The following is a 27,387-nucleotide window of genomic DNA, read 5'->3' on the forward strand; positions in this document are numbered from 1 at the left end:
TAATTTCGAAATTAATCAGTGCATTAATTAAAAGAATATTTAAATTTAAAAAAATATTTTGTTAGATTTTTTTCTCAACAGATTTTGTTATTCCTAAAACTAAAATTTAAATTTATAGTTAAAATAGATTTGTTAATATCCTTATAATTATTTAGAAATGTTATACATTAAATAAACTAATGTAAACAATAAAAAAATTATTTGAATATATGGACCTAGACTTCTAGTATGACTATTTTGTAATAGATAAAAATGGTACTTCTCTTTTAATAGAGAAGATAATCTTTATATATAAAGTACAGTTTGAATCTCTCCTAGGCCATCCACATCAGCATCCACATAGGAAATTCGCTTTCTGTACGTCCGCCACGTGTCAACCCACAGGAAACGCGCCGTTTCATTTATTCTTCAGATTAGTGGGCTTTTTTTGGGTGTTCTGTATCTGGCCTTTGGACTGTCGATCTTAGTTTTGTAGCCGGTTTGAACGAACAGAAGAAGCCTCTAACCCTAATCAGCTTCAGAAGAGAAACAAATGCCGTATCTCCACATCTTTCGACGGCGACTCGATGTCGTTTCTGCTTTCTATCACCATCTGAAACAGTCCGAGTTAAGAGTTCATGTTTAATCCCATCGATTCAGTGTGCCCAGAACTTCCTCCTTTCTTCACTATAACCACAAGAAGAAACAAGATACAAGAATCTAAGTTAGAGAAGCTTTGCAATTTGGTATTTGGAGTTTTTTTTTTAAATCTACAGTAATGATTTTGAGATTGATTCTTCTCATGTTTCATTACATCTTAGTGTTTGCTAATCTTTTCTACTCCTTCTAACCTGTAACTTCACTTCACTGCAGTTCTACAACAAATTGTCTGAGTGTTGTTTTATGCTCAAGCCAACCATCCTAACCAGAAGTTATTGGCCGTGGATGTGAAGCCTGAGTTGATGTCACTACCAGGAATAACCCCAAAAGTTCATGGGAGGTAACCTCCTTCATTTGAATTCCACAGCCAACTTTTGCAATGTCATTTTCACCTTTCATTGATCTCCTACAACTTGCAGGCTGGATTTTCCTAAATGCAATTTCTGACGCACATATATACTTACTTTGACAAAGAAACAAGTGACAGTGACGCCTGCAACTGCTCAGATGGTGAGAAAGTAGCTATTGACCAGATTATCGGAGGTGATGACATCCTCTCAAACCACCCTGGGGTATGGGATGCAACAGCCGCTGCTGAGCAGCCCACTTCTGGGGGAAGCAATGCAGACGAACATCTGGTTCCAGTAGGAGGAAACACACTAAAAAGCACATATCTCCAGTTGTTGTTATGCTTTCGTAAATGAACACCCTCTCTTTGTCCTCTTGATCTGCTGTTCTGAGTACTCTTGAGCTGATCTGAGTTTCTTTTGTTTATTTAGACCAGTTGAAGTCGAGTTCTTCTGATGGTAAAATCAGGAACCTAGGGAGAGTGAGAAACTACATTGCCTTATACCAGCACCTATAGCATATGTTACACATCTCTCTTGGCCCAAGAGTATAGATTATGTGCCTTATGCTAATGCCCCGTAGAAGGCTATTCAGAAATGGATTTAGTATGAGATGGACGTTTTTAGATTCCTTGGTGGTGGAACTCATTTCCCTTAAGGTGGTAGGACTGCTTTGGACAATGGTTGTGAGGTTATGTCTTATGTTTGCTTCTGTTTATATTCTTTGAGTCTCATATTCTTCATTAGTGACGTTGTGGGATTATATGTTTGTAGTTACTTTATTTCGGTTTCACCACACGTGAATTACCTGCTGAGAAGATGTATTTGGCTTTAAAAGTAGTTCTATTACGATAATGATTATATGTTTGAATATTGCATACTTTTAAATTTTCTTTGGATCAAGCTCTCCCTCAATGGAAAACATGTTAACTAGCATGTGACATGATGAAGGGACGAAGATTTTAGACATCTTCGAATGGACAAACAACACTGCCGCCGTTGATAAGCTGTGGCTGCAACTGAAGCGGTCGTTGCGTGAGGTTCCGATCGTTAAGAGGAAATCAAATGGCATGAGCATGATGTTTCTCATGCCACCACGAGCATGCGAGCTCAAGGAACTTCAGAAAAGATGCACTAAATGTTTTTACTATAAGGAGATGGAGAAGTTTTTGCAGTTGGTGTACCGTGGCTAGAGCAAAGCTTTACGTTTTTATTTATTTTCCGTTTTCCCTTTCAGTCACGTCTTATTACGTTCAGTTTCCTTTTAGTTTTTTGCATTTTCTGCATGAATATTGTCGCTGGTTTGCATACATCACTTGAAACTTCTATCTGTTATTTTGTCTTAAGTTTGAGAACTATCATGCAGCCATTAATATGTATTAACCAACTGAAATATTAAATAATTTATATAGGTTCTCACAGTACGATGCGATGCCTTCATTCCACCAGGACATAAAACATTACATTATATATAAAAAAAAAATTACATTATATATTTAAACAAAACGACCCCAAAAACTAAATTACAATGGATGAATACAACAGCTACAATAGCTAATAATTCACTTACTACAGATATTAAACATTATGAATCAATGTATTTCACATTACATGAGCGAAACGTAATAATTAGTAGTTCTAAAAACCAAACCGAATAAAAGAAATAAGAATACTTATCGAATGGTACATATAGTTAAATGGGCCTAACCGAATGTAATTTTCACAAATATTACTAATAAATTGTATGTATAAAAATACAATGTAACTTACAGATAGATACGAGCCACGCAGAAAAATATATAAAACTAGCTTACAATTTATACTATATCGCAAATAAAGAATACTTATCAGAGCAGTTGTCAACTAAGTAGCTTATTAATTTATAGTCATTTTTTCAAGTTCAACACATAATATATACTAAGTACGAAAAAACATAAAAATCCCTAAGATTTGATCATTATATATTATTTATTTCAGTCAAATGCTTTATTGGGTTTAAAATATTAATTTATATATATTATTAATTTTAGCTTATATTTTACTTTTAATTGGATACTTATGCCGTGGTTATGAAAGTTTTTATCATATAACAACTTATGAGGTGCGTCTAATATCCAGATATATTGTGTAATTATTGATTCAGATATATATATTAGGACACTCGCACCTAAAAAAGAAGATGAACTATGCGTTGTATTCATTAACAATATTGTAAGCAAAAAGAATTCAACAAAGTACCATGCAATCATATCTTTCACCACCAATGCATCTTTGATTGGTTTATATCAAATTTAAGATGTCCAACATGTCAAGCTACAATATTTTAATATTATTGTTTACGGTTTACACAACTAATAATTAACCTCAATAATTAACCGACCTAATAATAAATTTTACAAATAAACATATACTTAATCTATAATTAAAAGTTCGTCTCTTTCGTCACGATACTTTTAGATTCATCCGGCTCCCGAAAATTACTAAAAAATGATGTGATGGCACCATGAAAAAAAAAAGTACTTATCAATACGGCATGAGATATATTTAGTCTTCAAATACAATAACATATACTGAATTTAACTAATATGTATATTTTAAAATATAAAAATTATATTGAATATTTCTTCTAATTATTTACATAATTTTCAAAGTATCATCCCGCCCGTAGGGCGGGCCGGCCCTAGTAATACTATATTGATAAGAATTTTAAGTGAGTATCTCACCAATGGAAGTCCAAAATTAGCATAAGTCTCTCAAATTAAATAACACTAAAAATATTGATTTTATATTAATGAGAGACTTAATGAATCAATCTCTCATCACTAATGATGCTCTTAGTTCTTGAACTATATAAACCCATGGATGCTAGCGTCTATTATACAGAGATCAATTTATTGCATTAACACTTCAAAGACTATATATACCTTAGCTTCATTAAGAGAGAGAGTCATCATATACTACATGGCAAGTGTCAATATATGGGGTTGTCTCGTTTTTCTTCTACTACTCTCAGTGCACCAATGTCGATCTTTGGTCGTACAAGAGCGACTTTCCGGTTCAAGCCGTGTGATGAAGATTAGAAGTGAGCTTTTTGAGAGGCTAAAAGAGCTGAATGCTAAATTAGAAGGTGAAGGCGTGGTCTTCGGCAATACTCTTGACTCGAAGCGGCTCAGCCCCGGTGGTCCTGACCCAAATCATCACTAACGAAGGAGGAGACAACAATTCTGCATGTGTTTTTTGAACTTTTTGATTTTGTTGGAGAAGTTTAATATTATTACAACTTTTTGAACTTAACTGTAAGAGCAACATTATCGGGGACAAACTGTGTGGATTTCTAAAAAAAATAAAAATAATATTATTTTAACTATATTAATGTATTTCATTTCATTTCATTTAATTAATTGAATCTCTAGTTATTTGACATCTATCGGGTTAGTTTGCAAACCTGTCATCATTGTTTCGCCTCGACCACTTCTATTCTCTTTCTTCTTTGTGTGTGTTTTTTTTTATTATTTTTTTAGTAGTTAATATTAAGAATCTTTCTTAATAACCTACCGTTAAAGGTGCTCTAACGGTGTAGCGTTTAATTTCACTGACACCGGATTGTAAACATTCAAGCTTAAATCTTCAAAGTTGAAAGATGTGTGACCTAAAAGCAGCTTGTTTGATCTATAAACATATGTAGAATTTTCTTATGGCACAATTCTATCTCTTTCCACTAATGTGTTGCTGGTTACATTATCTCATATGCATTGTCTTGGTTATTTGAGGCTCTATGTTAAGATTTAAGCTTCATCTGCTGTCTTGTGAGATTTTCTCTATAATATGTAGGTTTTAGAGAGAATTTACCTGCATAATTGAATTTTTGAAAAAAATATGTTTATGACGGGGGGGGGGCAAAAAAATTAACGAGTGCGGTAGCAAAATTTTGGTGGAGTCCTGTAGGTAGCACAAAATGACTACATTGGAAATCTTGGGATAAGGTATGTGTTAGCAAGGAAGATGGGGGATTAGGTTTTAAGGATATAACTGATTTCAATACAGCAATGCTCGGTAAGCAGTTATGGAGGCTAATAGAAAAGCCACACACGTTATTCTCTCGGGTATTTAAGGGTAAGTATTTTAGGAATGCCTCACCACTTGAACCGGTTCGATCATACTCTCCGTCATACGACTGGAAGAGTATTGTCTCTGCTAGATCTCTGGTAAGCAAATGACTAATCAAAAGGGTGGAAACATGATCTTCTATATCAGTATGGAACGATCCTTGGCTCCCAACCACTCGCCCGAGACCAGCCAATAAAAATCAACACAATTTGTTTCCAGACCTTACAGTGGATTCCCTTATTGATTCCACTTCGCGAAGATGGAATTCACAGGTTCTTCGGACATTGGTGGACCCATAGGATGTGAAAATTATAGAAAATATTCCTTTGAGTAGACATCATATGGCAGATAGGAATAGATGGCATTTCACAAATAATGGAAAATTTACGGTCAAATCAGGATATCAAGTGGAGAGGATTTACCCGGATAGGGAGAGAATACCGTCATTCATTGGTCCTATGGTTGATGTTCTAAAGGCTTTTTGCTGGAAAATCCGGTGTCCACCAAAGATGAAACATTTTCTTTGGCAACTGATCTCAGGATGTATAGCAGCCAAGAAGAATTTGCAGGCAAGAGGGATGCAAGGGGAGATATGTTGTGCAAGATGTGGAGCAGAGGAGGAATCGATTAACCATGTGTTTTTTGAGTGCCCTCCAGCTATTCAGGTGTGGGCTCTGTCAAAGATCCCAACAAATCAAGCTATTTTTCCGACATATTCTTTATTTATAAATATGGATCATCTATTCTGGAGAGTCGGTCCACCTATGGAAGATAATCAATTTGCATGGATACTTTGGTACATTTGGAAATGAAGAAATAATAAGGTTTATAGTAATCTGGAGATAGATCCTAGGGATACTCTTAAATTGGCTGAGACGGAATCAACACTCTGGGTTGATGCCCAGTTGCAGAAAGATCAGAAGATGGGAGCAGAGCCTCAAGTTACGCTTCCTCCGTCGATTCCCGGCAGATGGTGTTTTACAGATGGATCATGGAAAGAGGGGGATATGTTCTCTGATCAGGGCTAGTTCAGTACTTTAGTTGGATTTGTGGGTCTGATGGGAGCTAGGAATGTAAGAGCGTCTCTCTCTCCTCTGCATGCAGAGTTCGAGGCGTTACTATGGGCAATGGAATGTATGAGAAACTTAAGACAATTTCAGGTTACGTTCGCAACGGACTGTTCTCAATTGGTGAAGATGGTTTCAGAACCAGAAGAATGACCAGCTTTTGCAAGTTATTTGGAAGACATCAGGAATCTGAAAGAGAGTTTTACATATTCAGAGATAATACATGTACCAAGGACGCAAAATAAAAAGGCGGATAGTCTAGCACGCAGTGCCAGAAAACAGCTGTCTTTCGTCGTTCACATGGACCAATATCTCCCGGTGTAGTTTACACAGTTTATATAAGTTTGTAATGTTGTCGACAAAAAAAAAATGTTTATGAATTTTTGAGACCCACAAGTACATAGTGAAGACTGTCAGCATTATTTAACATTGACAAACATATATATATATATATTAAAGTCTTCAAAATTTAATCTAAATAGGAACCACAACACTAGTTGACACTAAATCTTATATCTAAACTAAATGATTTTACATATCAAATGATTTTGAAACTATTATTGTTGGATGATTCACAGTACTATTTAAAATTGACGGCAAAACATACCACAATTTGAATATATATTTTATTCATAAATGAAAATGTCAATTGGAATATTACGAACCTATTTTAAAGCACCATTTTAGAAAAAAAAAAAAAAAAGATATATAATCGTTTCTCCTCTTTTTTTTTTCCTAATAAGTTTATGATATAGAGGGCTTAAAAGATGCTATTTTGGGTCAAATTGATTTGATGTCGGCCCAACCCTAAAAAATCCGGGTCGGGTAAGGAAAAATCAAATCTCAAACGCTGGTTGTTGTTGTCGTCTCTGCGGCGCCTTCTCTCTCTCTCCAAAATCGCAGGTAAAGCTTTCTCCGATTCACCTCTTTAAGATCAATATCCCCCCCCCACACACACATACCTTCTTCTTCACTCAGAGTCTTTCTCCTTTGTCCCCAAGGTTTTGTGTCGATCTCGGAGCTCAGAGATTCGAATGACCTAATTGTCGCCGTGGGGGATTCTTATTCACTCTGCAATCTACTCGAATTCATCTCTGCAACCTTAAAGTGGATCGAAAGAAAGTTTACACACTCTCTGAATCGATCGGAAGAAAGAAAGGTTCCGCCTTGAAATTAGGGTTTCTCGGGCGGCTTTTCACGGTGGATGATATTGGTCCTTCTGATTCGAGGGGTTTCTGCTAGACTTAAACTAGAGAAGTGAAGAAAGGCGTTAAATTTAGTTCATGTATGGCTTCGGAGCCTGTTAACGATGGAGGAAGAGAGAAGCAGAGCATTAGAGTTTACACTAGGAAAGGTAAAGGTCAGAGGAAACAGTCACCTTTCTTTGCCTTTGCCACCGATGAAATTGGGAAAGCAAACAATCGTCTGAATCCTCCTGAAACTGTAGCTCCAGAGTCTTCGGATCCTATAGCTGTAGAAAAGACTGCTCTTGAGACCAAGTCGCGGGAAGACTCAACTGAAGCACCTTCTGACAAAGTGATTGATAAGCCTCATGATGATGTCAGTTTGGCCGCTGCTGATAAGAGCGTTATTCAATCTGTACCAGGTCCTTTGGTTCAGGATGATGCGAACACTACTGTAGGTGAGAAGTCTGTGGAAGTACCCTCTCAAAGCCACAAAACTCAAGATGATGTCAATACAGTGGTTGTCGATGAGAACTCTATAAAGGAACCTTCTGAAAGCCTTGCCCAGGAAGAGGATGTTACTACCGTGGTTGTTGACAAGAAGGCTATTGATGCACCTTCTGAAACTCTATCTGTGGAAGATGTCAATACTGTTGTTGTTGACAAGAATCCCATTGAAGTATCTTCTGAAAACGTGGTGGATGGAGTAAAAGAAGCTTATCCTGAAAACCATCCGGAAAGAGATGCCCAACAGACAGCAGGGCTTACCTCTGATTCTGCTGGTGAAAGCATGCCAATGGAGGAGGGCGTAGATGGACGCATAAAGATACACGTAGCCTCCAAATCGAAGCAACAGAAAGAGGAGATTAGGAAGAAGCTTGAAGATCAGCTTAACGTGGTCAGAGGTCTGGTAAAGAGGATAGAGGATAAAGAGGGCGAGATTGGTGCGTATGACGACTCTCGTCTCTTGGCTAGCACTGGTATTACTAACGGAGGAGGAAGGATTCTCTCAGGTTTTGCGTCAGCTGGACTTCCTCGTGAGGTCATCAGAACACCAAGGCCTTTAAATCAACTAAGTATATCCGTGTTAGAGAATACTCAGGGGTTCAGTGAGCATGTGGAGAAAGAGAAAAGAACACCCAAGGCAAATCAGTTTTATAGAACTTCAGAGTTTTTACTTGGTGACAAGTTGCCACCCACAGAGAGTAACAAGAAATCAAAATCAAGTGCAAAGAAGCACGGAGGAGAGGTTGGTCATGGTTTTGGTGCAGGGTCTAAAGTCTTCAAGAATTGCAGTGCTCTACTTGAAAGGCTGATGAAGCATAAGCATGGTTGGGTGTTCAATGCTCCTGTAGATGTGAAGGCTCTAGGTTTGCATGATTACTTTACCATTATCGAGCACCCTATGGATTTGGGAACGGTCAAGTCTGCATTAACAAGAAATGTGTACGAGTCACCAAGAGAATTTGCAGAGGATGTTAGACTTACTTTCCACAATGCCATGACTTACAATCCACCGGGACAGGATGTCCATATCATGGCGCAAGTGCTATTACAGATGTTTGAGGAGAGATGGGCTGTCATAGAGGCAGACTATAATCGTCAAATGAGATTTGTCACTGGTTATGAGATGAATCTTCCAGCTTCTACAATGAGGTCTAGACTGGGTCCTACGATGCCACCACCACCTATTAATGTGAGGAATACAATAGATAGAGCAGACTGGAGTAGTCATCATCCTGACTTGCAGCATCCAAAACCAACAACAACGCCTGGCAGAACACCGACCAGCACAACACCTTCTGGAAGGACACCTGCTCTGAAGAAGCCAAAGGCAAACGAACCAAATAAAAGGGATATGACGTATGAAGAGAAGCAGAAGCTTAGTGGTCATTTGCAGAATTTGCCTCCAGACAAACTAGATGCAATTGTGCAAATTGTGAACAAGAGGAACACTGCTGTGAAGCTACAGGATGAAGAAATTGAAGTCGATATAGATAGTGTTGATCCGGAGACCCTGTGGGAGTTGGACAGATTTGTAATCAACTACAAAAAGGGTTTGAGCAAGAAAAAGAGAAAAGCTGAGCTAGCGAATCAAGCTAGAGCAGAGGCCGAGAGGAATGGCCAACAACATATGGTATTTGTAGATCGCCTGAGAATTCTATTCCTCTGTCCTTTTTAATTAATTTGTATGCTCATCTTCATATATATATATATTTTCCTTTATTGCAGGCTCCAGCACCAGTGGCACGTGAGTTTTCTAGGGAGGGTGGCAACACAGGTAATTTTGCAGAGCCAGCCATTTTTGTGTTACCACTTCCCTTTTGGTGTGAACTACTTTGGATTATAATTCTTTCTGCTTGTTCTTATCAGCTAAAAAGACACTCCCTACACCATTACCTTCTCAAGTGGAGAAGCAAAACAATGAGACAAGCAGATCAAGTAGTTCAAGCAGCTCTTCCAGTAGTTCCAGCTCTTCTAGTGGTACATGCTTTTCTTTGAGCTATCTATCTAATATATTACCTTGGTGCTGTTTTGATTTTTGTGACTAACCCCCCTCTGTGTTTGGTCTGCAGATTCGGACAGCGATAGCTCTTCGTCATCTGGATCAGATCAGACTTAGAGACTGGACAAGAGATTTGGTGTTGACAAAAATGTAAGGTACATGTGTTTCCTGGATAGCACATGTGTTAATGGAATCTTTTCAACGGTATCTTCCTTGTCTCTATTTTGGCATTGTTCTAACATTTGTGTATGTGATTGCTCTTGTTCACATCTGGTCCATATTGGGAGGGTAGTTACTAGTTAGTTGATAATGTTTGCTTGCTTATGGCTTTATGCCTGAGGGTTTCTGATCATATAACCAAATCTGATGGTTTTACTTTAATGCATGGTGAAACAGGGCGTTTAAAAAGATGGGGAAGACAGCGTTAGAAGAGCATATGAGAGGTTAAGGATGATGTGACGTACAGGCTTGAGGCAGAAATATTACACAGTAGTTGGGTTTGGAAGGAAAGATTGTATTGTATTCATAGAATAAATATATTTTTGATTTTCGTTTTTAGAATTGGTAGGTTGATGTGGCTGTCTCTACTTTTAGATGTAACCGTAGGAGGGTTGGTCTGGTCTGTTTCGGCACTTTTGTATATCTTTGCCCCTCTCTGTTCTTCTCTGGTCTTGAGCAGTTTAGTTCGGTTGACTAGGTTCATGTTTGTTTTAGTTAGGGCTTTTGTACCAGAAAATATCATCACAACAGATTCTTGATGTCTAGTGTATTTGTAAGCTTGTGACATTCGTTTTCTCGTAGCTTCTAAAGTATCGTTCTGACTCGATCTAACGTAAATTTACAAAGCGCACCCACTGGATATGTTGGTTAAAATTACCACAGGAATCAATCTACAGCATAACAATTACCTAATTAAAGAGAGCTGTGGACTTTTCTATAAAAATGTAACGTAATTTTAAGTTGAGAAATACAAGATTTATCTACGAGATGGGACACACACACACGAAACTAGAAAAATTAGGTGTACAAACAAACATATTGTGTGGAACATTTTATAAGTTTTTGCAACTAAACTCGTATAGGTAAACCTCTTGTAGCCGGTTTTTCTAGTTTGAGGGGTCAATCATCATCATGATCTTTCCTGTGGACATCCAGCTGCCATGTGCCATCATCCTTTTGAACCATCCCTTTGTTTGCAAGACACCTCCAGGTACTAGGCACTAAGAACTCGTCTTTCAGAGCATCTAAACCTTTATTGACCAATGAAATATCCCGACCAATCACCAGCTTAAACAGCCCCGCTTTGTCTTGCATCCCCGCCATGCCGTGCAGGTATATCTCCAGGTTATGATAGTTCCTAAAGTTTAGAGACCTTTTCAGGTAAGTCGAGTTCAGTGTATTGATCTGGAGCTCCTGGCCTACTTCTGCATACAGCAAGAGTGGATAATGTGGTGCCACATCCGGAACATTGACTATTCTTAGGATGTTTAGTTGTTTTAGTGAGTCGACGATTTTCACGAAGTCTTGGTCCCCAATCCGAGGACACCCAAATGCAAAAACTGTGATGGGAACTTGCTTTCTTTCAAGTCCTGCACTGATCGTGTTTTTCTTGCCATTGACAAGATCTGCAGCTGCTAGAGTTGACATTACTCCGCCCAAGCTATGGCCTGTGAAAGTGATGCTCACTTCCTCGTTCTTGTAAACATCTAACAATCTCTTGAGCTCTCCTTGTACCTGAAACCAAAAAACAAAGACACAGTACCATTAAGAGAGAGGACAAGAAATGGAAGAAAGGTTGCTGTGACGACCTGTTCTCGTGCGCTAGTAGTGTCATAAGGCGACTTAGCATCAGAAGAGGTGTAGACATCGAGCCAGCCACTTCCAATACGAGGCACGATCTTGGAGTCGAATACAGGGAAAACTTTGACACCTGACTCAAGTGGGAAATCGAAGTCGTTAGCCCATTCATATGGCTGAAGAGTTCCTCTCCAAGCTACAACAATGTCTCTCCTCCCTAACAGCGCCTTGCCCTCGTCTGTAGCCACGGCTACGTAACCAATCCAGTTAGTCTGCACGCGCGAGGCTTCCTTTGACAAAGACTTGACGATGAAACAGATTGGTAGGTTTAAAGAAGCCGTTGCGTAGATGTACTTGGTCACATTGTACCTAAGAATGTGACATTTTGGATGGTCGAAAACAAAGATGAATGACACATTTTGTGATTTTTGTGGGAAGTAATAATACCTGAAAGGGTTGGCTTTAAGGTAGCCAGTTCGAGCAAAGATTTGGCTCTTAGAGTAATAACAATCACCGGCGTATAAGGACTTACGGTCCCAGTTAAAGGCGTCGTAACCAACCTGAGCCATCTCGCCGTAGTGAATGATGTAGCGACGAAGGTCTGGGTCAAGTGGGTCAAGGAGGCCTTTCCATTTGTTTTGGCCGCTTAGAACTTTCCACCTCTTGGCTATGGCTCCCAACATGCTTGCCTTTAGTTTTTTTCCCTGCTTTTTCTGGATGGTAACATTGTTCCTTTGTGTGAAGGAATTGGTCCTTAATGCATGGCCCTTCACATATATAGTGCCGGTTTTAAGTCTTTGTTAAGTGTACGCATGTTACAACAGTTTAAAAGGATAAAATATAAAGAGTTAGGCAACTTTCAAGGTCTAATATTGATGGTATTGACGGTTAAATCAACGCTTAAATCATGTATTGTTAGTTACACAGAAATTAAATTAATTAAAGGGACATTTTTATCAATGTCTGTCTAACCTGATTCGGTTTAACCGAGCTGAAACACATCTGTCCAGAAGAAACCAATCCAGAAGAATAATTAGTTCAGCATTTGATGAGCCTTTCCTAACTATAGGAGAATCATTCACAATTCAGCTAATCATCCACAGTATTCTTACTGAACAGTATCTGTCTCTTCTCTTTCTGAAGGAACGAGTAGGTGCATATTCATGTCACATCTGAAGGGACGCAATCATTTTTCAGGAACCTAAGGAGGCTTCAAGAGGCACTGTCATGAACTTGATTCCAACCACATATTCTTTTTTTTTTTTGAATGAATGTAAAATTTATTCAATCAAAACTCCTATTACATCTAGTGCACCTGTTTTTTATAATGAAATCAAGTAGAGATACTCAAAATAAAAATCTACAACCCTTCATATCTATATTCTTGAGCCAAACCAAGTGCTCAATCCATCCTCAAGATACTTCTTTCCTTTTCCTTTGACTGCAAGCAGCTTCAACCGAATCTCCAACCACATATTCGCACTATCTTTAACCATATGCAATCAACGAAAACTAAGTGTCAAACTAACTAGGAATATACTGGTAAGATTTACAAATGCTACAACAAGTATTAAGTACCTGGACGATAACTTCTTGAACGTTAAAAGACATGGCAGCCTCAAACTTCCCACTTGGTTGAAATTTTTTTCCAACAGCATGTTTTTCCGAAGCTCAAGAAGCTGAACCAACTTGGGTCGAAATTTGTATTTTATCCAGAGAAATGACAAAGAAAGAGGCCATGAATTGTCAACCACATAGTGTGCCAGTGCTCCAGGAGCATACTTCCTGCAAAATGTAAAGAAGAGAAAATTTCAGTTTCCATGGGACAAGTATATCTTCTGGAGAAACAGAACAGGCCTATACATGAATCACATAAACATATGTACATCAGCCGACCTTTTTAATATCTTATTTTCTTGAAAACGGAGAAGATAATTCATGTGCTCTCACTTTCATTTCACCTGCGCTACTAGATCACTCATGAATCCAGAATAGAAACCTATCCGTAAGATGAATGAAAAAAAAATATACATTGTATCCAAAAAGACGATGCGATTTTGTACCGTAACTAGACCAAAAGAAACCAAATTCTATAACAAACCCTTGACCTACGTATCTCTGCATATTATCAGGAGTGAGACAGAAGGAAACTTGTTTCATTGAAACTGCAACAAAACGCTAAACCTGTGACAAAGAAAGCAGCCACGGGACTGAGGCTTATATACCAGAAACCAAACTCATTTTCCAAACTCCAAAACAAACAAAGATGCTGAATGAACTTAGAAATTCTAACCTGACCCTCGTCGTTTTGATTTGCTTTGTGCTTATAGCTTCAAGGCTGCGTTCCGTCAGTTCTTCTGTGTACAACCCACACAACACCCTAAAGAAGCAGTTTGGGAAGTGGCTTCAATACCACGGAAAATCATATGGAGGAAAGGATGAGTGGATGTTCAGGTTTGGGATATTCCAGTCTAATCTCCAGTTCATTGACTACATCAACTCCCTCCACTTGCCCTTTAAGTTAGCGGAGAACAGATTTGCGGACATGACCAACTCCGAGTTTAAGGCCCATTTCCTCGGGTTAAACACGTCTTCCTCGAGGTTACACAGCAACCATAGTTGTGACCCATCAGCATCAGGCAATGTTCCGGACGCTGTGGACTGGAGGAAAGAAGGTGCTGTGACTCCCATTAGAGATCAAGGAAGATGCGGTATGACATTATGCTCTTAGGATCCCATTCGAAAGATAACATTCATACACAACTGTTGACAATCTCGTTGCATTTTGTACAGGAGGTTGCTGGGCTTTCGCTACGGTTGCAGCTATTGAAGGCATCACCAAGATAAAAACAGGGAATTTAATACCTCTCTCAGAACAACAACTCATAGATTGCGACACCGGAAGTTACAACAAAGGCTGTAGTGGTGGATTAATGGAAACGGCATATGAATACCTCATAGCCAATGGTGGACTCGTCGCCCTGGACGACTACCCATACACAGCCACAGATGGTACCGGCTGCGACCAAGAAAAATCCCAAAATAAAATCGTTACGATTACAGGATACGAAAAGGTAGCCCCGAACGAGGCGAGCCTAGAAGTCGCTGCTGCTCAACAACCAGTATCAGTTGGAATTGACGCTGATGGGTTTATCTTTCAGTTCTACTCTTCTGGTGTTTTCACAGGTTACTGCGGATCAAGTCTCAACCATGCAGTGACTGTTGTTGGATATGGAGAGGAAGCGGGCGAAAAGTATTGGATCGTAAAGAATACATGGGGAACTGGTTGGGGTGAAGAAGGCTACATACGGATGGAACGAGGTTATCGTAAAGAGACGGGTAAATGTGGTATTACTATGCTTGCAAGCTATCCCCTGCAGTGAGTCCTCAAGAGCCTTTTCTATTTCGTTAACAAAGAATTAATATGAAAAATTTCTGTGACAATCTGCAATAGCGCAGCTAAAATAATTACATAGTGAAATAATGTACTAGAGATAATTGAGAACCAGGGTGCTGTTTACAGGATTCCAAAGATAAGATGCGATTATAATAGAAACATGTATTTAGTCTGGATGTAATACCTGGCCATTAAATCACAAGAGATTCCCTTGAACCATTGATACTTTCTCCTAGAAGCATCCTGTTTGAGAACCTGCTTCTTATAACAATAAACTTGGCATTGAGACTACTGATATTGAACAAAACAAGGTTCTCATGCATCACTATTTCCACACTGTTATATGCACACTCGACACTACAGATAGGTGCTGTTCGTTTGCTCATCCAGGTAATCCATTTGAGGACCTGCTTCTTATAACAATAAACTTGGCATTGAGACTACTGATATTGAACAAAACAAGGTTCTTATGCATCTGGGTGAAGATGCAGATCGATGTTCGTTTTGTGCATTATAATGCTACATTTAGATGGATCACCCAACTGAATTTTTAAAAACTCATCTCAAATTCTCGTCCAATTGAAGGTGAGTCTTGATGGTGCATCTGGATGCATATGCATTTTGTTCAGTCCAAAATGATAAATGACAAAAATGACCTTTTAAAATCAAATATTATTTTCAAATCGTAAATTCTATTTTTTTTTTGCAAACATTTTTCCGCCAGAATCGAAAAATACATTTTTCCGCCAGAATCGAAAAATACATTTTCCCGCATAAACTGAAAACACATTTTCTCGCAAAAACTGAATAACACACTTTTCCGCCAAAACCGCAAAATGCGTTTTTCTCAAAAAATGTAAAACACATATTTCCATAAAAACACACTTTTCGGTCAAAACCGAAATAATGCATTTTCTGGCCAAAACCGCAAAAAAACATATTTTCGTCAAAACCGGAATAATGCATTTTCTGGCCAAAACCACAAAAAAAAAAGCATTTTCTCGTCAAAATCGGAAAACACAATTTTCCCGCAAAACCGGAAAAATGCATTTTCCCGCCAAAACCGGAAAACACATTTTCCCGCCAAAACCGGAAAACACATTTTTCTGCCAAAACCGGAAAACACATTTTCCGCCAAAACCGGAAAATGCATTTTCCCGCAAAAACCAGAAAAACACACGTACCCACTAAAACCGGAAAAACGCACCTTCCCGCCAAAACGGAAAAAACAAATGTTCCCGCCAGAACCACAAAACACATTTTCCTGCCAAAACCGGAAAACATATTTTTCCGCCAAAACCGAAAAACGGATTTTCCTGCCAAAACTAGAAACGTATTTTCCCGCAAAAACCGGAAAATGCAGTTTTCCACCAAAACCCTGAAAAACGCAAAACGCATTTTCCTGCCAAAACCGAAAAACACATTTCTTGACAAAACCGGAAAATTCCCGCCAAAATCGCAAAAAAACTTTTCCTGTCAAAACGCAAAACGCAGTTTTTCGTCAAAAACACATTTTCTGCCAAAACCGCACAACGTATTTTTCCGCCAAAATCACAAAAACGTATTTTCCGCCAAACCCATAAAAACATATTTACCGTAAAAATGCTATTTTTCCGCCGAAACATAAAAAAAACATTTTAGTCATTTTATTAACAAATCCATCTGGATGCAAATGCAATTTAAAAAAACGAACATAGATGCATTCAGATGATTCATCTGGATGCATGCACGAAATGAAGAAACAAACAACACCCAAATGAAACATCTGGATAAGACATCTGGATGCATCTTCCAGACAGGGCCGTCCCTGCCATAAGGCCAGTGAGGCAATAGCTTTAGGCCACAAATTTTTTTTACAATTTTAGAGGCCACATTTTTTTTGAAAAATGATTATGGTCAAGTGGTTAAAAATATTATTTTTACTTTTTGTTTGAGTTGGAGTTTGCACCTTCAACGTTATGGTTTATGTTAACTCGTAATGTTTCCTTCTTTTTTTTTTTACATGTGCATTTCTCTCTTAGTTTGATATATTTTTTTTTAAAACAACCTCTTTTAGTTGAAATAATTTATTTGTTATCTATGTGTTTCTATTTTTTGTGTTATTTAGGATTACAATAATAATAATTCAAACAAACTAGTGGTTTTTATTTTACTAAAGTATCTATTAATTATCTGATATTAATCTGACATAACTAACCTACTATATCATTTTATATTTCAAATAGAAAATATAATATATATTTATTTATTTATTTATATTGTATAAATATATGATATCTTATATAATAAAGGAGACTTGGGTCTCTCCTTATTAAGCCACATCATCAATATGCATGGGGCATTTTTTGCCACGTGGCATACATTCTTCGATCAATGTTCTATTGTGTTTCAGTGGGCTTCGGTTTCTGAGTGTCATTCAGCGGCCCACTACTTTGTTTCTCATACTAAACCAGGATTTATTAAGGGCTTCTTTCAATACATGTTCGAAGAGGCGTCGCCGTGCCCCTTCGGGACTCACCATATCCCAACGTTTCTTTGACGTTTCCAGTTTCCGTTTTCATTTACATTAATCCAATCATTTAAGTGATTTCATTGGTTTTCTATATAAGACGGCATCTCTTAATCTGTTCATATCCAAGCTTTGTCATCGTAAACCCAGTTTCTAGATCCTCTATACCAACAAGAAAGTCCAAAAGAGTTTTCTTTCAGGCCTTGAAGCTAAAGCTTGAAGCTAATATATAGATTACGATTAAGAGTGTAGAGTGAGGCCCTGGGATGACCTTTCGTACTCACAGGGAGTTGGTACCAGATGGGTTCAAGAGAGTCGAGTACGATGTGTTCGTCTCAAGTTATCAGAAACAGCTCTATCTATGTTTTTGCATGTGTTCTGATCGCTGCTCTTGGTTATATTCAATTCGGTTTCACTGTAAGAAGAAAATCCAACCCTTTCAACTTATTTATTTTCCATTTGTAGAAAGTTGTGACTGATTGTATCGCTTGGGTCCAGTGTGATTATTCTTCTCCAACAAAAGCTGCAATCACGAAAGATCTCAGTTTAACTGTATGTGAGGCAATTAACCGATCTTTCTGTCTAGAACTGTCTGGTTTATTATTTTCCTGACTTCGATCTCTTGTCCATGTGTTATATTGGACGAAAAGGGGTATTGTTTAGTTTTCGAGTTTTAAATTACTCTGTTTTGAATCTTGATCAGTGACATCTTCCTTGCTTTACTCAACCCTTTAACTGTGTGTTTTCTTGGACAGTCTCTGATGATTGCTGGTTGGCTTTGCATATCATTTGCAAAAGTGAGTGTCTGTTGTTTTCCAGTATCTTTATTTGACTTCATTCTGAAAATGTTAGATTGGCCTTACATCATACTGGTTTTGTAGGATACTTCTTTCCTTTACAGGGAAGACTTTTAGAAGGCTTTGGTGTTGGGATCATTTAGTGGATATTATTCCTTAGATCTGGCTTACTTAGATCTTAATGGAACATCTATCACTGGCTATATCATTTGTACTGCTCTATGTTATGTTCGGTTATTAGTTATTACACAGGAGAGAGGTTTAAATAAGCATATGAAGAGGCTCAGTGCTCCTAAACATTGGATGCTTGACAAACTTGGTGGTGCATTTGTATATCTTCTGCTACGAGAACTTCCGTCTTCTCTATAATACCAAGGGACGTTTCCGTGTTCACTCCATCAGGGACGAGGAAGCTAAGGTTTTGATCTCTCTTGCTCTTGTCATAATTTAGACTAATGCTTGACATGTATGTGTACCAACAAGATTTGTTTCTTTTCTTACAGTTTAAGCTCTGTTAAGGTTCGAACTATACAGTTCGAACAAAAGGGCATCCCTTTCCTGAACACATACGATGGTCGCACATTAGTAATGACACCATTAAGATCGACATGGAGGAGAACAAGATTGTTGAGTTCATCAAGTTTGCTGTCGGCAATGTTGTCATGGTGGCTGGAGGTACAAACAGAGGGCGTGTTAGTGTGATTAAAAACAGTGTGAAGCATAAGTGAAGCTTTGAAACTATCCACATCCGAGACTCAACAGGACATGAGTTTGCAACAAGGTTGAGGAATTCACGCTAGGCAAAGGGTGAAAGCCGTGGGTGTTTTCGCAAGGTTAAGGGTGTTAAGCTTACCATCATTGAAGAAGCCACGAAGAGGCTCGCTGGCCAACATGCTGCTTAAGTTTGCTTATCAGTTCTGAAACTTATGTTTTTTTTTTAAATCTATTTCAAGAGTTAAAAATGGATCCATGGAAAATCTCTACATAGAGCGACTCTGCATATGTTTGCTGCTCAATTTTGATTTTTACTTTATTTTTATCAAGAGTTTAAGGGTGTCAATCATTTATGCAATTTAATTGATTCGCAAATCTTATATATATTTACAAGTCTAATTAAATTTTACTCATTTTCAAATCGAATATATAGATTCTAATTAATATTTATAAATTTTTACTTTTCTTTGGGATTGTTGGTACATTGCTATTGTTTCAGTTTTCCCTAGAAATTTTTCTGTTTTTTTTTACTTGAGCTTTTGCTTCTGTTTTCACTTTAACTACTATCGCAACTTTTTTCATTGTGTTTTTTTTTTTGGACAACTCTTTTTCAATTGTGTCAGTCAAAAAAAAAACCAACCTAAGCTAAGCCATAACTAAGACCCCCAAATGACATACGAAGCCACATATAGTAGCTATAATACATAAGTAGCCGGTACAAACTGTCTGAGTGCAACATTCTTAGTATCACATGCACATACCATAGAAAAATCCAGCTAAATACAAATGCATAAAACAGTAGCTTAATTTTTAAATAAAACCTACAAATAACCAAACAAAACAAATAAAATTGTTAAATTAATAAACAGCACAAACGTATTGATAAATTAGCTTGGCAAACGGAACCCCAAGTTGATCCCCCAAACTTAATTACTAAACATCAAGAAGATATGCAAAAACTGTTATTTCTATAAGCAAATGATTGAATTCATTAAAGAATAAAAAAATATGAACCCGGCGCGTAGCGCCGGAATACCACTAGTTGTATATAAATATGCTTTAGGCCACCAAATTTACCGGGACGGCACTGCTTCCAGATGTACGAACAAACAGGGCCATACTCTACAACAGCTTTCAGGAGCTTGCAGATGAAGCGCACAATACATAAACGATATGGAGACAAACGTATCTCTGCTATTAAACAAAATCTGTTTTACAAGAAACAACATAATATTCCCAAGTTCGGGGTATGAATTGAATTCCATTACAGTATCGTAACAGTAGCTACTCTTACAAAATTTTAGCACCAATCTGATGAGTACATGAAGTGCCTAAGACCTCATCTCGGCAAGTCTTTGTCTAACAGTACAGGCAAGCTTCCATTCACCAATGCCAATCAGACGCTCGACCACTTTTTGCCTAACCTTGATATACGGTATGAACCCTTTATCAGTCATTCTCATCACCATCTTCCCTGCCAAAATGTATTCCCTAACCTCTAGGCAACCCTCTACTAACACCTCATAAGTCTCAAATTCCACAGGGTAATCTCGGCTTTCGACAAACTCAATCATCTCTATGGCTTTCCAGATTTCCCTGTTGGCTCTCAAAGCTGCTGCCACTTTTGTCAGCATCCCTTTCCGCGGAGATATTCCAGCTTTGCTCACCATCTCCTTGACAATCTTCACCACATCGCTGGTCTTTCTAGCCAAACACATTGAACTAATCACCGCACCGTAACTTTCTACATCAGGTATACAACCAGCTCCACCCATTTCCTCAACAACTCTAACCGCCTCATCCAACTTATCAACAGCACAGAGTGATGACACTAAATAGTTGCATGTCCCAGTATCAGGACTATACCCAATCAACTTCATCTCATTAATAATCTCCACAACAGACTGAGATCCTCTTCCTCGCCGTTCAAGCCAAGCGTCAGACAGAAGGAGGTGAGTCTGAGTATTAGGAAGACAGCCGGAACGAAGAGTACGCTGTAGAATCGCAAAGGACAAAGGAAGTGGATCTGAGCTCTGAAGGCAGTAAGTGAGGAGGCTGGAGTAGACAATCTTGGGGAGAGAACGAGGCCTCACGGGCACGAAACTCTGGAGGATTTCGTCGATGACTCTGATTCTATGATGATGGTGGAAAGCAGAGAGGAAAGAGAAGAGCTTTGAGTTCTGGTAAGGCTCTTTGAGCGAGACAACGAGGTGAGGGATCTGGAGATACTCTTTTGTTTCGACGGCGCATTTGATAGCCTTCTCAACGGCTTCAAAGGAAGAGACTTGCCGAGAAAAGGGGATGCTGCGGGAGGGAGAATAAGCAAGAGGCTTTCGCAAATGTGTGAAACGATATGCCATTACGTAACACCAGAGATCTGATTTGACTGTAAAGTCATCAACTTGACATCTTAAAATCAAAACCTGGAGCATAAAGAACACATACAATCATTCGACTAATCAATTCAAAACTCTCAGTGATGATGATAACTGTTCAGTTAGATCCTCAGAAAGACAAAAGTATGTTTCATGTAAATCGGGAGAGTCATACCTGAATGCGTTTTGGAAGGTTCCAAGCTAAACCCAGGAAGAATAATCAGGAAGCTATAATAGGATCGAGGAGGAACGATATTTTACTTCACAGGGGAATATCATCGAACAACTGGACGGCGAAATGTGGAGAAAGTCAAATGAGTTGACAATCACTTGAGATTCCGAAATCTGATCGAACTGGGTAGTAAATCACGAACCGCTAATACGAATCATCATCAATCTAATGCGTCGTTCACAGATTTGAAGAACGATGAGGAAGGATTCTCTTCAAAGTAGACTGGCAATTAACACGCTTTTCTCTCGTGTTGGGTTTTAAAACTAACCGGTGGATATATTCAATAGGTTGGTTTACTTTTAACCGTAAACTGCTCGGTTCAACCACTCATCTATTTTTCCTCAAAAAAATATAACTTTCGAACACTTTTTTCAGGGGAAATTGCATCCTACATCAATCAAACAAATTATAATTCATTCACTAACTAAAAACCCTGTTTTTTCAATATACACTATACACATTATAGATTATTGCCATATTACCCTTGCAACCAACCGGTGAAACCTGCTAACAAAAATAATTAAAAAAAATATAAAAAACTTTTAGCACATCTTCTAATCCATCACCACCACCTCCACGTCTGTACTCCACCATCTCATTCCAGTGTTTCTCTTTCTTCTTCAGATTATCAAAAAAATCATACATTTTCTTCTGTCACATAATTCTTCTCTTTCAATACTTCACCAAAAGAACAATCAATTGTTCTAACGAAGACGGTGAGTACACACAACAACTCTTTCATTTTTTTTTTTAAAATCAATTGATTCTCACAATCATGCTTTTGTTTTCATACTCTGTTTTTTTTCTGTTTTCTTTTCTGTTTTTGTTTTAAAGATCTAGTGGTGAAGAACAGACAACGATGAAAGCGTAGACGGTAAGCACACAAAAAATCTTTTTCTTTTTTTTTCTCCTTTTTTTTTTCTTAAATCAATTGATTCTCACAATCATGATTTTGTTTACATACTCTGTTTTTGTTTTTGATTTTGTTTTACAGATCTAGTGGTGAAGAACAACGACGGCGAATCAGTTAAAGCATCATCGTGTCGGGAAAAAGAGAGGAGATGAAGATGATCTCTATATGGTGGTGAACGAAATGAATGTGTATCAGCCTGTCTAAAAAAAGAAGAATTGAAAAAGATGAATTCACCGTCTATACTATATTTGGTGAAATGAATAGTATAGTATATATTTTTAAGTGTAGCTACTTATGTACGGTTACCATACTATTTGAGACATATTTCTATACTACTCCTTAAAAATGTAATAATATATCATGTTGTTAAATTTGATAGGTCTCTTCTTTGTCAATTTGTGTGATTGATTGTAATATGAAATTCATTTTTCGAGTGTTGGACAAATTTGATTATTTGGAACATTCGTTAAGTATACTACTTAGACTATATGGAATATAAGATATGCAATATGCTAACCAAGTAAATGTGATTTCAAGTGTTAAATATTGGAAAACAATGTATAGATTGTATTTGGGTTTATAGGTTCCTGCATAGGGTTTAGATTTACTAAGTAAAGGTTTGGGTATAGTAAACCATATTATATACATTCTATTTGGGTTTATATTTCTTTGATTAGGGTTTAGCTTAATCTATTTATTTAGGTTTAGGGTATATTTGGATTAGGGTTTAGTGATTAGAATGTAAGGTTTAGTATTTAGAAGGTGAGGGGGTATGGTTGGGGTGAGCATTAACTTCTTTCATGCAATCATAGATATTTTATAGTTTCACCAATATATACTATGTTATTTATTTTTGTTCCATTCTATTTGGGTTTTGTGTTTATATTTGGGTTTAGGGTTTATATTTGAGTTAGGGTTTAGTGATTAGAGTTTAGGGTTTAGATTTACTAAGTAAATGTTTGAGTATAGTAAACCATATTATATATATTCTATTTGGGTTTATATTTTCTTGATTAGGGTTTAGCTTAATCTATTTATTTCAAGTAAATGTGCTTTCAAGTGTTTAATATTGAAAAACAATTTATAGATTGTATTTGGGTTTATAGGTTTCTGCCTAGGGTTTAGATTTACTAAGTAAAGGTTTGGGTATAATAAACCATATTATATACATTCTATTTGGTTTTATACTTCCTTGATTAGGATTTAGCTTAATCTATTTATTTAGGTTTAGGGTTTAGGTTATATTTGGATTAGGGTTTAGTGCCTATAATTTAGGGTTTAGTATTTAGAAGGTGAGGAGGTATGGTTGGGGTGATCATTAACTTCTTTCATGCAATCATCGATATTTTATAGTTTCACTTATATGTACCATGTTATTTATTTTGTTCCATTCTATTTGGGTTTTGTGTTTATATTTGGGTTTAGGGTTTATATTTGAGTTAGGGTTTAGTAATTAGAGTTTAGATTTTAGTGATATGAACCCGTCAGTCTATTCTATTCAATAATTGAATAATAGAACATTCATATAACCTTGCTACTAAAGTCCTCTGAATTATTGAACGAGAACTAAGTTTAGTTCCTCGTACACTCTAAAAGTACTATACTATATCCACCGTGTAGTATAGTATTATGAACCTGGTTAATGTCATTATTTCAAAACGGGGAAAACTGTTTATATGTCGGATGTGGGTTGACATTTCCAGGTTAGAGTTTAGTGTTATCATCTGGGTGGGGGTTTCAATAACCACCCTCGTTGCTCCGTTACTTGTATTAGTGATATGAACTCATCCATGTCGTAGTGTCAGTCTATTCTATCCAATAATATAGTAATTAAACATCCATATAACCTTACTACTAAAGTTATTTCACAGTACACTGTAAACGTACTATACTATATCCACCATATAGTATAGTGGTATGAACCTGGGTATATTTGATATTTGAAAACATGAGAAATTGTTTATATCTTGAATGTAGGTTGACATATCCAGATTAGATTAGAGATATTCAAATTTTTAAGGAATAGTACGCAATATATTGTAACTTTACCATATTACATCATCTACACATTTGTCAACATTTATTCTTTAATGGAGAACAACATCATTATATTTACACAAATGAATGGACTACATTATTTATCAAACTATTATTTTTCTATTATCCTCTATATATTTACTGAAACAATAAAACATATGTGGTTTGTATGTGTATGATGTGGCCTTATTTAATTTGGTTTATGTGGTTTGTATGTGTGTGATGTGGCCTTATTATTAGCCATATTTAATTTAAGTGATGTGGAGTTACCTTCTTCCTTTCACCTGCTACTTGTTCAAGAGAGGGTTAGAACCGGATCAAAAGAGGTATAATTGTTACTTACTTAATTATGTCAAAATCATAAGCATGCACTTTATTTCACTTATGATTTAGGTTATTCAGCAAATAAGCCCTTTTTTCAGTTAGTTTGATCAAAAAAAAAATCGAACACTTTTTCAGTTTTTTGCTATTATTTATGGCTGGCTCTAACACCGTTAAACGTCCATAATTTAATGCACACTCGTAAAAAGTAGCAAAACTTAAACTTCAAAAAAAGATAAATCCTTCAATCTTTAAACCATCTCTCACTGCAGTATGCGGTAATTTTTTTTTTAAAGAATGTTAAATTTATGGGGTTATTTATGAAATAACCAAAAGAAAAAGGGAAATTAGTTTTGTAAAAAAAAGATAGATCGAGATAGAAAGAGAAAAAAGTGAGAGAGTGTGTGAAACTAGTCAATACTATTAAAAGAGAAAGAATCCTAAAAAATCTACTTATACAAGATTATTGCACTTATTTATTTTTTAATCTAACCTATTGTATACAACTAAATATTATTAACTATCCCCTATTATATAGCAACCAAATAATATCTTTTAACATTTAAATAAATTTTATCCACTTTAATAAGATCGTGATTACATATATGAAATGTTTCAAATGGTTTTTAGTTAAATCAACTTCGTTCCATTTAACATATATATATATATATATATATATATATATATATATATATATATATAAACGGCACCGAAGCTATAAGGATCGAGATTTTCCTTCACAGGGGAATATCATCGAACAACTGGACGGTAAAATGTGGAGAAAGTCAAATGTGTAGACAATGACTTGAGGTTCCGAAATCTGATCAAACTATAACGATACGCTAATCCGAACCACTGATAATCATCAATCCAATGCGTCGTTCACAGATTTGAGAACGATGCTTTGAAGAACGATGAGGAAGAAATCTCTTCAAGGTAGACTAGCAGCAATTAACACGCTTCTCTCGTGTTTGAGGTTTTACGTGGTTTTAAAACTAACCGGCAGATGTATTCAATAGGTTGGTTTACGTTTAACCGGAAACTGCTCGGTTCAACCACTCATCTATTTTTTAGTTTTTTTATTCCTAAAAAAATGTAACTTTCGAACGCTTTTTTTTTTTTACTATTACTACGACGCGCCCGTAGGGCGGGAATTCATTTCATTATATTTTCCTTTATATTTGTTTTTAGCCTAAATGATGTTGTTTAGTTATGCATACAATGTAATTTTTTTAGTTTTATCATTCATTTCCGTTGATTTCGTTTATTGTTAAAAACTCAAAATCAGTTTTGTTGAGATTAACTAAATTTTCTAATACAATTATTACTGCTATATTTTGTTAAAAAAATTAAAATACTTACAAATTCCTCTTTACGTCTGATGACAGTTTTTCAAACTTCCTTTCCATAGCAGACATATCATCCAATAAGAAAATGAACTTCCGATATTCTCTCAACCGTGACAGTAAATGAGGACCACACTGGTATGTTTCAAGAAGCCCTGACGGAACCGTCTTCTGCCTCTTGCTCTTGCGACATAATTGCCTTTCTTCTATGTTGTCAGCTACATGTATAGGAGGCACAAGATCCGCGAATTCATCCTCGCGTACCGAAACATTAACTATACCCACACTCTGTTCTTCTTGAGTAAGACCAAGCGAGAATGAAGGTTCCTCCTCTACATTATGTGCTTTCCTTTTATGTAACTCCTTAATAATAAACAGGGATAGTAAGTAATATAGAAAAGTATGAAATTGTAAGAATATGAGAAATCTATAAGTAAATTTAAACAATCTTACCAATCGTTGTTGAAACGAACTTTGCCTAGCACGACTCTCGCTATTGGCTGACTGGGCTCCGTTCGGCGGTACCGGAGTAACACACTCATATCCGGATCCATGATTATCCTTCATTGTTGGAGTCCGGTTCTCATCCTATTTGTTTAAACGAACATGGACAATTAAATGACAAAATTAATAACATGTAACGCAATACGAAGGTCCGAGTCTTAAAATTATTCAAACATATTAACTGACTCATCCGAGTCGACCGTGGCGGAGTAGAGTAGTCACTAAGATTGCGTAAAACATTTCGGATAGTTACTTCATTTTGATCAGCCACCGGAGTCGTATGGTTTGATGTGCCTGAAACGTCATTACGAACTGGTGGGGAAACATATTGGGGCCCAACGTGGGCAGCTAAGTAATCTTTGCACAATCCAGAAACCATATCCTTAACACTGTTAATCATGTCCTCCTTAAACTTTACCAGCACGGACTCCACTTGTCTAACAACTCTCCCCTCCATCTCAACCAGCGTAGAAGATGCGGCATTTTGGTTTTTCTCCAATAAATCCAACCGAGGTTTCATTTTCTCTATCACAGTTGCCGCAACATAAGAAGGATCAATGCGTTCAACATTATTGTGCAAATTATTTGCTTTCTT

General features: G+C 37.0%; 6 protein-coding genes and 1 pseudogene across 10 annotated transcripts; 4 read left to right on the forward strand and 3 right to left on the reverse strand.

Moving 5' to 3' along the window:
• Nucleotides 1–267: 267 nt before the first annotated feature.
• On the forward strand, nucleotides 268–6,790 carry LOC106427025 (CLAVATA3/ESR (CLE)-related protein 3-like). Of its 2 annotated transcripts, XM_048743488.1 has the most exons (4): nucleotides 268–725; nucleotides 853–979; nucleotides 1,059–1,335; nucleotides 1,419–6,790. In XM_048743488.1, exon 4 carries the CDS (start codon nucleotides 3,849–3,851, stop codon nucleotides 4,188–4,190), a length of 342 nt encoding a protein of 113 aa, XP_048599445.1. In that variant the 5' UTR covers nucleotides 268–725; nucleotides 853–979; nucleotides 1,059–1,335; nucleotides 1,419–3,848; the 3' UTR covers nucleotides 4,191–6,790. The 2 variants fall into 2 exon arrangements, with proteins under 2 accessions (XP_048599445.1, XP_048599444.1); XM_048743487.1 differs by having other exon boundaries at nucleotides 295–725; nucleotides 1,059–6,790.
• A 126-nt stretch (nucleotides 6,791–6,916) lies between these two features.
• LOC106401563 (transcription factor GTE4) lies at nucleotides 6,917–10,636 on the forward strand. Of its 4 annotated transcripts, XR_007317444.1 has the most exons (6): nucleotides 6,917–7,063; nucleotides 7,162–9,481; nucleotides 9,577–9,625; nucleotides 9,718–9,828; nucleotides 9,921–10,054; nucleotides 10,247–10,636. XR_007317444.1 is itself a non-coding variant. In XM_048743484.1 (5 exons), exons 1-4 carry the CDS (start codon nucleotides 7,448–7,450, stop codon nucleotides 9,965–9,967), a joined length of 2,241 nt encoding a protein of 746 aa, XP_048599441.1. In that variant the 5' UTR covers nucleotides 7,015–7,447; the 3' UTR covers nucleotides 9,968–10,005; nucleotides 10,247–10,636. The 4 variants fall into 4 exon arrangements, 2 of the variants coding, with proteins under 2 accessions (XP_048599441.1, XP_048599442.1); XR_007317443.1 differs by having other exon boundaries at nucleotides 7,015–9,481; XM_048743484.1 differs by having other exon boundaries at nucleotides 7,015–9,481; nucleotides 9,921–10,005.
• Nucleotides 10,637–10,966: 330 nt separating this feature from the next.
• Nucleotides 10,967–12,493, reverse strand: LOC111201390 (phospholipase A1-IIalpha). Its single transcript, XM_022693140.2, has 3 exons — nucleotides 12,095–12,493; nucleotides 11,659–12,016; nucleotides 10,967–11,584 (listed from the first exon to the last, which is right to left on the reverse strand). Exons 1-3 carry the CDS (start codon nucleotides 12,328–12,330, stop codon nucleotides 10,970–10,972), a joined length of 1,209 nt encoding a protein of 402 aa, XP_022548861.2. The 5' UTR covers nucleotides 12,331–12,493; the 3' UTR covers nucleotides 10,967–10,969.
• Nucleotides 12,494–13,887: 1,394 nt separating this feature from the next.
• LOC106427036 (ervatamin-B-like) lies at nucleotides 13,888–15,263 on the forward strand. The gene is made up of 2 exons (XM_048743486.1): nucleotides 13,888–14,358; nucleotides 14,441–15,263. Exons 1-2 carry the CDS (start codon nucleotides 13,914–13,916, stop codon nucleotides 15,028–15,030), a joined length of 1,035 nt encoding a protein of 344 aa, XP_048599443.1. The 5' UTR covers nucleotides 13,888–13,913; the 3' UTR covers nucleotides 15,031–15,263.
• Nucleotides 15,264–17,853: 2,590 nt separating this feature from the next.
• On the forward strand, nucleotides 17,854–19,651 carry LOC106378904 (annotated as a pseudogene).
• Nucleotides 19,652–20,238: 587 nt separating this feature from the next.
• Nucleotides 20,239–21,960, reverse strand: LOC106427023 (pentatricopeptide repeat-containing protein At1g06270). Its single transcript, XM_022693139.2, has 2 exons — nucleotides 21,615–21,960; nucleotides 20,239–21,487 (listed from the first exon to the last, which is right to left on the reverse strand). The coding sequence occupies exon 2, from the start codon at nucleotides 21,422–21,424 to the stop codon at nucleotides 20,396–20,398; it is 1,029 nt and encodes a 342-aa protein (XP_022548860.1). The 5' UTR covers nucleotides 21,425–21,487; nucleotides 21,615–21,960; the 3' UTR covers nucleotides 20,239–20,395.
• A 4,328-nt stretch (nucleotides 21,961–26,288) lies between these two features.
• On the reverse strand, nucleotides 26,289–26,868 carry LOC106363809. Its single transcript, XM_048743489.1, has 2 exons — nucleotides 26,742–26,868; nucleotides 26,289–26,651 (listed from the first exon to the last, which is right to left on the reverse strand). Exons 1-2 carry the CDS (start codon nucleotides 26,853–26,855, stop codon nucleotides 26,301–26,303), a joined length of 465 nt encoding a protein of 154 aa, XP_048599446.1. The 5' UTR covers nucleotides 26,856–26,868; the 3' UTR covers nucleotides 26,289–26,300.
• Nucleotides 26,869–27,387: the final 519 nt, after the last annotated feature.

The sequence above is a fragment of the Brassica napus genome, chromosome A10, assembly GCF_020379485.1.
Source record: "Brassica napus cultivar Da-Ae chromosome A10, Da-Ae, whole genome shotgun sequence".
NCBI lineage: Eukaryota > Viridiplantae > Streptophyta > Magnoliopsida > Brassicales > Brassicaceae > Brassica > Brassica napus.

Coding starts and splice junctions, on each gene's coding strand:
- LOC106427025 (XM_048743488.1), top strand. CDS start 3,849: ATGCTAGCGTCTATTATACAGAGATCAATTTATTGCATTAACACTTCA.
- LOC106401563 (XM_048743484.1), top strand. CDS start 7,448: ATGGCTTCGGAGCCTGTTAACGATGGAGGAAGAGAGAAGCAGAGCATT. Junction 9,482..9,576: donor GGAATGGCCAACAACATATG/GTATTTGTAGAT, acceptor CCTTTATTGCAG/GCTCCAGCACCAGTGGCACG. Junction 9,626..9,717: donor TAGGGAGGGTGGCAACACAG/GTAATTTTGCAG, acceptor TGTTCTTATCAG/CTAAAAAGACACTCCCTACA.
- LOC111201390 (XM_022693140.2), bottom strand. CDS start 12,330: ATGTTGGGAGCCATAGCCAAGAGGTGGAAAGTTCTAAGCGGCCAAAAC. Junction 12,017..12,094: donor CTTAAAGCCAACCCTTTCAG/GTATTATTACTT, acceptor TCACATTCTTAG/GTACAATGTGACCAAGTACA. Junction 11,585..11,658: donor CTACTAGCGCACGAGAACAG/GTCGTCACAGCA, acceptor TTTTGGTTTCAG/GTACAAGGAGAGCTCAAGAG.
- LOC106427036 (XM_048743486.1), top strand. CDS start 13,914: ATGCTGAATGAACTTAGAAATTCTAACCTGACCCTCGTCGTTTTGATT. Junction 14,359..14,440: donor TAGAGATCAAGGAAGATGCG/GTATGACATTAT, acceptor CATTTTGTACAG/GAGGTTGCTGGGCTTTCGCT.
- LOC106427023 (XM_022693139.2), bottom strand. CDS start 21,424: ATGGCATATCGTTTCACACATTTGCGAAAGCCTCTTGCTTATTCTCCC.
- LOC106363809 (XM_048743489.1), bottom strand. CDS start 26,855: ATGAAGGATAATCATGGATCCGGATATGAGTGTGTTACTCCGGTACCG. Junction 26,652..26,741: donor GTTCGTTTCAACAACGATTG/GTAAGATTGTTT, acceptor TTTATTATTAAG/GAGTTACATAAAAGGAAAGC.